Consider the following 12,093-nt stretch of genomic DNA (forward strand, 5'->3'; position numbering starts at 1 on the left):
TTTAGTTTTCTAACTAGGGGCAAAAAAGTGCTCATGATCATATTATATAAGAAAGTCTTACTAGATAACTGCAAGAAGCATTTACTACTTTTCCCCCCACTGTGTTAAACCCTATTTTGAATAGAATAGATGCAATCCAATTGAATGCAATTTAAGCTTCCTTAGCCCCCCAATATTCTTTTTCACACAGCCAAAAGCATATTCAGCACTCATTATGTCCACAGTGCAGTGGAGCTTAACAAGAGCATCTATTTCTCATTCCAGTTTATTGAATTTGTACTTAACCCCTCAATCTGTTATGAGTAGACATTTTTGTTTTAAAAGCTAGTGCAGCTGTTTAATAAGGGGATTGTGATAATTATTTACCCTTTTTTTGCAGTTTACCATTATAGTGCAGTTTGACTTTTTATGCAATTTGACTTTTTATGCACTCCATGTTTATCCTAGTGTTCATATTAAAGTGTGTTAATAGTTATCTTTTCAGTGCTCTACTATACAGCGTTGCTAGAGGTTCTGGGAACGCAAGAGCAGTGTTACATAACTTCAGTGACAGAATATTAAACAGCTTACTCACGCTTGCATTGTGACTTTGCTGCTCTGCTGTTTAAGATATTTATTTTTGTCCGTGAGAGTGCTGGGGTTTTTTAATACTACTTTGACCTTGTAATATAAAATAAATTACAATTAATGGAAGTATATAGATTGATATTTTTTAAATAATTTCCCTTTAAGAGTTTTTAGGCTTGGTGCATTATTTGTTGCCTTAGGTAGATACACTTAAAATGTAGCAAAAATAGCAGTGCTGCATATAGTTGAATATGCAGTAATTTCTCTAACAAAATATATTATTTATTTAGCTTTGTGAAATAGTTGTCTGAATGTAGGACCATAACAGGAAGTCAATGAACCTCAGCACAAAGCCCTATCCACCTTGGGCACCCAGGGCTGCCTGAGGGGCAGGCAAGTGGAACAATTTGCCCCAGGTCCTGCAGGGGCCCTGCGAGCCCTGGCCCAGCAGCAGTCCAGGTCTTCGGTGGCATTTCGGCAGCGGGGGGCCCTTCGATGCTGCTGAAGAGGTAGAGCGACTGAAGGGCCCCCGCCACTGAAATGCCGCTGAAGACCCAGACTGCTGCCGGGTGAGTACAAGCGCTGCAGCTCCCCCGCTATGCCCCAGGTCCCCTGAATCCTCTGGGCGGCCCTGTGGGCACCTCTTATGGGTAGGATACCATGGCCTTTTCCAAACCTCTTTTTGTGATCGTGGGTACCTCTGGATCAGTTAACTCTATCTCTTTTTCCCTTAAGGGAAACAATTATTTCATTTCCTATGGTGGGCAGACAGCATTTCTCTCCCTATGTCAATAGCCCCATCCAAGTTATACTTGAAATTAAACAAAATACTTCATATTTAAGAAATAGAGAAATGAAATAGTAAAACTAAGAAAAGCTTTTAAACGTAACCCTATTTAGTCAAAAGCTATGAAAAATCAGGCTAGTACAGACTGAGTTTAAAGACTGTAGCTGTTGCCCTTAGATATGTAGATGTTTGTTCCACCTAATCTATGGGTAGCAGTCCAGCCAAATACCAGTTTAGCTCCAGACAGGGGTCCAAGTGATCCTTTTGTGTAGCAAGTTCATGCCCAGCCCCACAATTAAAATGATGTTCCTTGGCATGTCCCTTTTAGTCATTGTTCTGTCTACAGAAGAACTTTTCTTGTTTTGGAAAGCTTGTAACATTTTCATTAGAATGTTCAGACCTTAGGTCAGCTGTTCTTCTCAGACATCACTTTGAATAACTCACTCCCTAGAGTGGTATTTTTCTTTTACTTTACTATCGTTTCTATTTTACTTGGTATTTTACTCTATTTTTATCTTTGTTACTCTTTGATATACAATCTTCTAATTTCCTTCTGTGCTTCAGAGTTCTCTGCAGCCATTGGGCTTGGCTACACTCGAAACTTCAAAGCGCTGCCGCGGGAGCGCTTTGAAGTGTGTGTGTAGTCGCAGTGCCAGCGCTGGGAGAGAGCTCTCCTAGCGCTGCACGTACTCCACCTCCTCATGGGGATTAGCTTGCAGCGCTGGGAGCCGCGCTCCCAGCTCTGAGGCACTGTTTACACTGGCGCTTTACAGCACTGTATCTTGCAGCGCTCGGGCTGTGTTTTTTTTCACACCCCTGAGCGAGAAAGTTGCAGTACTGTAAAGCGCCAGTGTAACCAAGGCCTTTGTTACCTTTTCCAAGGACATTCTCTCCCTCTGTGGGTGATCAACACTTTTCTTAGGGCTTTGTTCCTTAGCACTTCATGTTGTTTTCTCACTCAGACACTTGCTCAGATTTTTTTTCTCCCCTGAGGTGAGAAGTTTCCATATTTCCTTTATTTTCACACTTTAACTCCCAGCAATTGTTTATGCACAGGTACATTATAATAGAATATAGATGAGTAAGAATAGACAGACAAGTGTATCTTATCAAAATGTTATCTGCCCAAGCTAATTGTCACAAGCACCTTGAATATCGTAAAACGTGATAAAATACAAATGACTTCTGGCCACCACGAATACTGAACCACTCATTCCAGCACTCTTTTCTGTGTATTGTTTTCTGGTATAACATGTAATGTCAAACAAACTGTAGATTAGATAATCATGGTAAGAGATTCACTATCTCCTTTAGTAAGTTTTATAATACACATTTACGCCTTTGTTTGTAATTCCCATGTTACCTGCCTTTTCTGATAATTATGCATACTTTTTGCAATTGCAACTTGAAAATTAGGTTGAAGTACTAATTTTTAAAGTATTTGTTCTTGGTCCTTGAGATTTGTATGGCAAACCCAGGTATTATGTTCCAACTTTGCATCTTTGTTTTATATTTTACTTTAGTATTAGCAATACTCTTCCTTTATACAGTATGCAAATAACAGGCGTTGCAAGCTTTGTACACTAACTGTGGAACTCTTTTCTACAGTAGCCACAGGAATGACACTGCTTTTAAATATTTGTTCAAAACTTTTGGCCAGATCCTTTCTCATGTTCCAGGCCCTTTTTACTGCCCATAAACTGTCCAGAGAGCCCTGTAACAACTGTGTGGGTGAAATGAACTCTCATAGGAAAATGACCAAAAAAAACCTGGCACCTTTTAGGTGAACGTTTTTTGCAAAACAGTCACTCCATATCTGACCTCTCAGTCCTCATCCTCAAAGAACCTGCACAACACCTTTAAAAGACAAACCTGGGAGTTTAAATTCATAACTTTTGCTAGATACTACAAATCATGGGCTGAATAGACACACTGGATTTATGGTTTGTTTACATCAATCTGTAATCCATTAACTTCACCCCACCTTTTTTTTGTGATCCTATGACTGAAGAGGGGTTAGAGGTCTCTTACAATATGTTAATTCCTTATATTGAACAATCTGTTCCAATTTGTATTTAGCTATGACACTGAGTACATATCCCAGACCTGAACAAGAGCTCTGTGTAGCTCAAACGCTTGTCTCTTTCACCAATAGAAGTTGGTCCAATAAAAGATATTACTTCACCCACCTTGTCTCGCTAGTATCCTGGGACCAAAACAGCTACAACACTAAACAGATTTCACCAGTTGAGGATTCCCTTACCATGATGGATTCCCGAGCAGATGTACAACTACACCACTCCCATTGCAGCCCCAGGATAAGGAGGGAGTGTAAAGCTCTGCTGTACTCTGGCAGTTCTTGGCTGGTGGACAGTCCCTTGTGGGGCCATATCCAGCCAGCATAAATCAGACATCATAGAACTAGCCTCCAAATCAGCAGCCGGCTCCTTTGCCCCAACTAGCTGCGGACAGAGGGTGCACTGTAGAATGTGTGCCCTTATTTTCATGTTCTTTGTATTCTCTTGTGACTCTCCTGAACAGAAGGAAAAGGTGCTTTATAAATTAAAAGAAATGACTCAGATCTATTTATTAAGCCTCTAACTAGCAGGAGGCATAGCTGATTGATAGCTGTATGATTCTCTACATTTGATTGTTGTTCTTTTGTCTGTTTAAAGTAGACAAAATGCCTGGTCTTGCAAAACTCCAACTGAATGTGTAGCCATGTTGAACCTGTTTTATAGTATATGCCGTCAACAAAATAAAAAATATAGTATGTTATCCCCTTGGCAAAAGAAAGAAGACTAGAAACTACATGTGTTCAGACTAACCAGAGCAACCTTAAATTTTGGAATTTTGTGCTTTGATTTAACAGTTTTAATATTGTATTAATCCTGTTTTCAAGGGGCAGAGGAAATAGAGTGAATCTAAAATTTGGAAGTCATGTTGGATATCTTACAGCTTCTGCTGGTTTTCAGAAAACAGATTAGTGGTATAACTTAAGCTGAAATTTTGCTGATAAAAACCAGGAATTAAACATATCTAATCTATCTTATCTATCTACCAGATTCTCAGGTAGTATAAATTGGCATAATTCCTTTGACCAAAATGGAGCTACAAGGCCCAAACTGAGGCTTTTAATATTTTGTAGGGTAGGAGGAGGGGGAGGTTAAATCCACGTTGCCAGTGGGACAGCTGTTACCACTTCCCTTGCATTGTTCCAGCTGCAGACCAGAATTTTAAAATTTTAAAATAAAGTTACAGTAATAAACTCATTTTTGGTGCCATACACAATTATTTTAAAATTTATTATTTGTCCATATAGTATTAGATTTCAAATATATTCTCAAATTTGGCTAAATTGTAATCCAGTATAGTTTGTAATTACAGATACTTTTGAATCCCTCTGGATGAAGTGGAACCCTAAGAAGAAACACAATATGTGTAAAACTTCTTTCTTGTTCCAAAACACATTTCAACATGTTTTTTGTCTGATCTTTTTGCTCTATAAGGAATGCAATAGAATAAATAAGAATAATGAAGATTTTAATCAACTCCATACAGTTAAAATTGTTCACAAGCATGTTGAGTGCTTCTGTTAATAAGTCAATTTTTTCTTTATAGAAAATGGAAATTCCAAATGAGAAGGAGGGTTATTTCCAAACACTGTCTCTTCAGGCTTGCGTTGACTTAGGAGTTAGTTACATTTGTCCCAAGTGCTTGATTCTTGGCATCGCTCGATACAGAGAAATGGAATGTAGCCAAATTACGGCTTTTAAACTACTGGTATCGATCTGGGCCACTTAATCATGCTAATACTTTTGGGTTTTGTTTGCTTATATCAATCAATGGAGAGATCATCCATTTTTGGAAAATATGAATATCAGTTACAACTTGCCACCATGGATTTAGGTCTGACGATCTCTGTCCTTACTCCTTTTAACTAATACCATTTGCCTTCTAATTACCCCTTGCCATATCGTGTCCATTACCCTTTCTGACCAAAAGGACTGGAAAAAGTGCTTTTGAGAATCCATCAGTACCATCACTCAAGTGGAATGGTCACTACTGAATGTTGCACAGCTGCCCTCCATCTTTCTCCTGTCACTTCACCAAAAAAATCTGAGAAACCTTCTTCACTATTCCCAAACCCTTCTAGCCCTAAGGAGAAGAATCTGTGTGCAGCTTATCTGTTTGGGGGCTTTTTTCTTTCTGTAAAATGATTCTAGATGCTAGCCTATGTTGTTCTGCTATGACTGATTAATACACTTGTTGATTCAATGATCCACGCAGAGAATTCTTCTTTACTTTGAGTCTTTTTTATTCATTTTACTATAGTGCAAATAATTCAGTCACTTTGATTTCACATTAACGCCATACTGAGATGTAAACGTTTTTAATCATTTCTTGTTTGAGATTGTACATCCGATAATTGATGACAACATGCTCAGATACCATTGTAAAAGAACCTGAATAGAGCAGAACATCATGAAGCACTCGTTTGCCATGTCTATATGCACCCCTACAAGTCCTTCTGGAATCACACTTCTTCCATGACATTTGCAAGCCCTCCTATGCCTTTCATAAAGTGCTACATTAGAGAAAATAAAATACAGTACGTGTAGAAAACACCACTACTGTCACCCATACGTTGTCTGTTTGGATTTTAAGTTTTTCAAGGAAAGGACCTTGTCTTTACACTTACCTGAAAGGTGCTTAGCGTGGTTTTTGGTAGTATATAAAAAATGAGAGAGGCTGGAATTTTCAAATGAGTCCAAGGGAATTAGGCACCAAAGTCCCATTGGATTTGGATGTCTAGCTCTTATAACCTCTGTTGAAATCCCCAGCCCTGGCGTACCATAGTTCTCAAGTGAAAACTGTTTCTCTGTTTATCTATCTATCTGTTTATCTATTTTGATTTAAATAATTAAAACATGCCTATACAAAGCTCATGGTGCTTTTGTGCATAATTCATATTAAAACTTAACCCCAGCATTATTAGAACAGTCAAACAGGAACTTTGCCTGCCAGCCACCTACCAAAAAAAATAAATAAATCCTTTCTACCTCTTTGTTGCTGCAGGAAATATAGGCTCAGTTTTCTTTAAAAAATATCTGTCAAATAGATGGTGTTTGCCGCTGGCCTGGAAGATTATCAAATTCAAGCCACTTCAGACTGAGGAGGAGTCTGAGTCCCAGACTCCTCTCAGAGAACACTCTGGTGGCAGACTCCTCTCTTTTAAAACAAGAGAGGTCTGGCTCAAGCACCACAGCTGGCTGCAGCTGGGGCAGTGTGTCACAAAGAGAGAGGCTGTCCCTCAGATAGGCAGGTCCAAGCAGGATCAATTAGCAGTTGAGGAATTGTTTCCCATTCAAAACTGTTAATAGTTGAGAAATCTAGGACTCTCAGACTTATAAATAGAATGGGGACAAATGTATTATTAGCTTTTTGACTTTTTGCTTTTATTCTTCATACACATCAGTAATAAAAAATCTCGCAAGTCAACTGCTTGAAAAAGTGAGGCTAGTTCTACAGAATATTCCACCATTGTCTTTTCCCAGTCCATTAATTCCTTGCTCTAAGGGCTTGTCCTATGATGTTTAAAACAAAATTACAGTGTCACAGCTGTGCCACTACAGTGGTGCTGTTGTAGCACTTCAGCACAGACAATACCTACACGGATGGGAGGGGTTCTCCCATAGCTGGTGTTGGTCCATTTCCCCGAGAGGTAGTGACTAGGACGATGGAAGAATTTATAGATTTTAGGGAGTTGTGTAGCAGTGAATTAGGCCCCGATGATCTAAATTGCAGCTAGCTTCAATAGAATGGGCTGCTTATATGAATCAATCTTATTCATGTGAGTAATAAGTCTTGCACATTCAAATCTCAGTGTTGGGAGTTACCTATAGGTAAATTGAAAAGGTCAGGGAAATGTTATTTGCCTTTCCTTCATATACCTAGGATCATGCTGTTCTGTACTCACCTAACCTAAATAGGAGTCGGTTCAGGAGGATGCTTTCAGGCACGTGCAATTAACAAAATAATAATAAACACAAGTTAAGACTTATTAAAAGGTAGATGAATTTATGCCTCATTCATAAGTATCTTCACTCAAAGAAGCAAGATCTATGGAACATTAACATTTAAAAAAAGACCAGATTACCCCAGAAAAATATATGGCATACAAATAATAATTAGTACTTCAGGTCAAATGACTCCAAAATTGTTTTCTGCATTATGGCCCTGAAGCAGAAAATCATTTAATCACATGCCTAGCTTTAAGCATGTGGTGATGTTGCTAGATAAATATTAGTGTTACAATTGACTGTGATCGTTTTAAACTTTAAAATGTATATTGCAACCACATTACTCTCTTTTTGTGTTTGCTTGCTTGCTTGCGTCTTTGTTTGCTTATGTTCCAGGTTTCTGGCTTTTCTGATTTGTAGAAATTAATTGGGGCAAAGCAAGCAGCCAAGAAGAATACCACAGATTATTTATAGTGGATGTCTGTTTAAAACTGCTTCATTTCAGACTTTGGACAGAAGACCCTCCTATATTGAAAAAGTATATTCTAGAGAAACCCGAACACTCAGAGTTTAGTATCAGAGGGGTATCCGTGTTAGTCTGGATCTGTAAAAGCAGCAAAGAGTCCTATGGCACCTTAGAGACAGTCTATAAGGTGCCACAGGACTCTTTGCTGCTACTCAAAGTTTAGGATTCTCTGAAGTGTAGAAATAAATGTTATTTTGAATAGGAAGAATATTTTTAATAAAACTGATAGAGGAAAATGTTTGCTCTCTCTTTTTGGGAGAGAAAAGGGAAGAGATTAAGATAATCAAAACTGACCCTGACTTACATTTGTTTTGAATATTTATATGGCTAAAATTAACTTTCATATGCTAATGCTTGGCTATGTCATAAAGGGTGTGCTGCTAAACCATGCTGTTTACACAGTAGTTATAATTTTTCTCCTTGGAATTCATCCAGGATGATTCATTTTTAGTACAATTTACGTTCAGGAGTTTTACAGAGATATCACCATGTTGCATGAAAATAAGCAGAGCATAGTAACACAAAGTAACCAGAGTAACACACACAGTGGTGATATATATGCTTTTCTGATTATGAATGGTTTGGAGCAAAAAGTTTATTTTTATCAAAATAACTCTATGAATGTAGATATTTCTGAGTTAATGTCAGGTGCACATATATTGTTTGTGGTATCCTAAATTTTACAGCAGCATTCTAATTCTTAATATTGTTAGAAATAATATTACAGCTAATTTATTCACATTGTCAGCTGTGAGGTTGGGAAAGAATTTCCCCCTGGTATTGGTAGGGACCTTATTGATTGTTTTGGAATCTCCTCCTTTTGTAGCACTAAGCAGGGATAATCTTTTAGGACTCGGTGGGGCTATCCCACACTATTAACTTTTGTGCAGTTGCAGGGGGTTAGAGAACCTTGGCTCTTTTTATATATTAATTAATCATATTTTTAACTGCAGTGGTGACATATGTAAAAATACTTATCTACAAAACCTGTGGGAAATACATTTTAAACTACTTCACTTCCCTTTATCTTAATTTAGATTCTTTGTAGTTCTGGACAAGTCACAAAAGGTTCAAATAAACACTCAGAAGCTCAGATGTTTAATTACACTTTATCTCTTCCACTTCTGTCTGCAGAATTGGACAGGAAATCTCACCAGAAACAGACTCTTGTTGTTCTGCCACTTCTTCCAGACGAGTGGAAACTGGAAGTGTGGAGCCTTGCAAAAAATAACACAGCCGGGGATTACATTAGCATTTTCACCCCTGTGAAAAGTTTGACTCCGCTCTGGGTGAAGGTTCCAACTAACTCTAATTTGGGTGATTTGGTTTTGAATCGACAGATTTTATTTTAAATAGTTTGTCCATTTCTCATTTTATGTGGCTTATCTTTGCATTCAGGTAAAGTAAATTGTGTGCAAGGCACAGAGCCATCAACGCAGTGTTAAAACCAGTTCACCGTGGGAACAAAGACACTTTACCCTTTTATTTATTCATTTTTAAAAAGTTGGAAGTACTCGATATGGTAGATTATATTTCCTAAATAGTACTTGAAAACTGGATTACTCAGAGTAAATATCCTCATTTCTGAGGACTACATAAAAACTATTTTAAAAAAATTACAATAATTGGTTTGCTTGGAAATATTAACTACATAAGGTGATTAATTACATATCGTCACTTTTGCTTGTGCTTTTTAGGTGGCAGAGGAGAAGATGGTTGCCCTGTTATCACATTCCCAGACTACCCAGCTTTCAGTGAGATCCCAGAGAGAGAGTTTCACAATGTCCTGACATATCTAACTAGCATTCCAAGGTAGGTGCTTGTTGTGCCAGAGAAAACAGCAATGGTTATCAAATATGTTTACATTCAAACACCTGTCACACAGGTTGCAAAGTTCAGACTCTGTGACCAAGTAAATGGAGAAAAGGAACAGTACAATTTGTCTTACGATGAATTATAGTCATTAAGAGTTTTTATTGGTAAGATAGCTCAAAACGAGAATTAAGAGAGAGTATCTATACTTCACCGGCACAATCAGAGAAAATAATTCTCTGCTGCAAGCAAATGCAGTTTTTGCCCCTCTATTCTGTGAAAGGAATTGACTGGGTCTTGTTGTTTCACTGCATTCACTATTTAATTTAAAATGTGCACATGCTTTGGGGGTGACGTCTCATTCTTGTTAACAAAACCAAACTTGGAAAAGCCTGAATTATTCTGTGGGGTCATGTCTCTCCTGTCTGGACTTTTGAGGATTCCCTGTTTCACCAGTTACTATTTTACACCATGTTACCTTGTTGAGGCCCCACAATGGAACAGCAGCCTTCCAGCAAAGGAAACGCTGGGCAGGACACCACACAGAGCATGAGAATACTACTTAGTTATTCACAACTTCTTCTACTGATCAATATGTGTATTCTCTTTTTTCCTCCAGCAGCTGAGCACACTTTCACTGCAGCACTTCCATCTCCTTCTGGTTGTGGTGCACAGAAACTGGCCTAGCAATTTACCATGGTTCTCTTCCATAGCAGTGTGGCACATTTTATTAAGCCAATGGGCCAGCACACAGAAACCATGTTTTATTGTAAGCTTATTGTGGAATCAAGTTGGTTCCAATTTTTCTGACCTCCAGAATGAGAGAAACACATTTTATTTTATTTTATTCTTTTAAATTTTAAAATCTTCTTTGTTGCTAAATATACCCCCCTGTTCTTAGCCATTGGTTTTGCAAGGGTCAGATGTAGGATTTGACTTTTTACTTGATCGACCTAAGGTATCTTAATAATGACTAGGTTCTTTGTGTGCAGAGACTGCTTATTATGTTGACCAACATTGTCGTCTTGTTGACTTGTACTCCCCCATCCGTCTATGTCCATCTGTCGTCTTTTGTCTTATACTTCGATTGTAAGCCTCTTTGGGCAGGGACCATCTTTTTGTTCTGTTTGCAAAGCACATAACACAATGGGGTCATGGTCTATGACAAACATCCCTAGGCACTACAATAATACAAATGATAAATAATAGGGTAGAATAAGGCACTACGAATATTTGGCCAACCTACTGCACTACCCCAAGGTGCTGTGTTTTGTTGCATTATTACAACAATGTAGGAGTGTAATTAAACTATGCGTAGCTCTCAGATTTAGAAACAGCTCACTTATAAAAGCACAATTATCTAGTATTGTCCCTTAAGCAGCGTTCTTTTCCCTTCGCATCACAATAATAGCAGTATGTGAGCAGGGGAGACCAAAGTAAATTGTGTAGGTGCGGCTACTAGACAGTATTTGAAATAACAGTTGGTGGTAGGTGGCCTCTGTATAAACTGTTGTTTATCCTGTACTCTTTTTACAGACATATTTGTTTTCTCTTTTGCATATTATTTAACTTTAGTCTTACCTTTTTACATACCTTGTTTGCTACTCTGTAAAGAGACACCATGACAGTGGTGGTCTGTTATACGCACCACAGTGCTACTGGCAGTGGTCTGAGCTGTACTTGATGACTCTGCTATATACCAAACCATGGATAGGCTATAAGTAGGTTTCATTGGTTTGAGCATTGGTCTGCTAAACCCAGGGTTGTGAGTTCAATCCTTGAGGGGGCCATTTAGGGATCTGGGGCAAAAATCTGCCTCGGGATTGGTCCTGCTTTGAGCAGGGAGTTGGACTAGATGACTTCCTGAGGTCCCTTCCAACCCTGATATTCTATGATTCTACTCTCGTTCTTTTTGCGGATACAGGCTAACATGGCTGCTACTCTGAAACCTGTCTAAAACCAGTGTGCCCACACAACTGGAGTTCTGAAAGAGTGTGTAATTAAGCAACCGGAAGTCTAATGGTGGGGAGAGAAGCGCTACTCCCAGGGGCCAAACTGTTGGACTATGGGTCCCAGCTTTTAGGGAAGGGGGTGCTAGACAGAGGATCTGCACCCCAAGAATGTGCCTAGAGATCCAAGCTTGGGGCAGTGCCTGAACTCTGAGACTCTTGAGGTTTAAAGCCCAGTGGATTCGGAGAGTGCCCAGTTAGAAGGAACTTTACTAGGGCTGTGTGCATGACAGTCCTCTCCATCACAACCCACAAGTCCTGCCTGCCCAAATAGTGGATACAAACTTGGGCCTCCAAGGGAAGGGAATGGTGCAGATGAGTGAACCAGCATGATGCCAATGTATAGGTTTATATGTATAGATATTGCAA

The 12,093-nt window shown here is 38.8% G+C and overlaps 1 protein-coding gene across 5 annotated transcripts in view; it reads left to right on the plus strand.

Moving 5' to 3' along the window:
- Positions 1-12,093, plus strand: part of MCF2L (MCF.2 cell line derived transforming sequence like) — a 287,755-nt gene that overhangs the window by 175,140 nt on the left and 100,522 nt on the right. For all 5 annotated transcript variants that reach the window (XM_030568841.1, XM_030568849.1, XM_030568864.1 and 2 more), the window contains exon 4: positions 9,601-9,715. In XM_030568841.1, the coding sequence (XP_030424701.1) occupies positions 9,601-9,715 (115 nt within the window). The remainder of the gene's footprint in view (positions 1-9,600; positions 9,716-12,093) is intronic.

The sequence above is a fragment of the Gopherus evgoodei genome, chromosome 1 (genome assembly GCF_007399415.2).
Source record: "Gopherus evgoodei ecotype Sinaloan lineage chromosome 1, rGopEvg1_v1.p, whole genome shotgun sequence".
NCBI lineage: Eukaryota > Metazoa > Chordata > Testudines > Testudinidae > Gopherus > Gopherus evgoodei.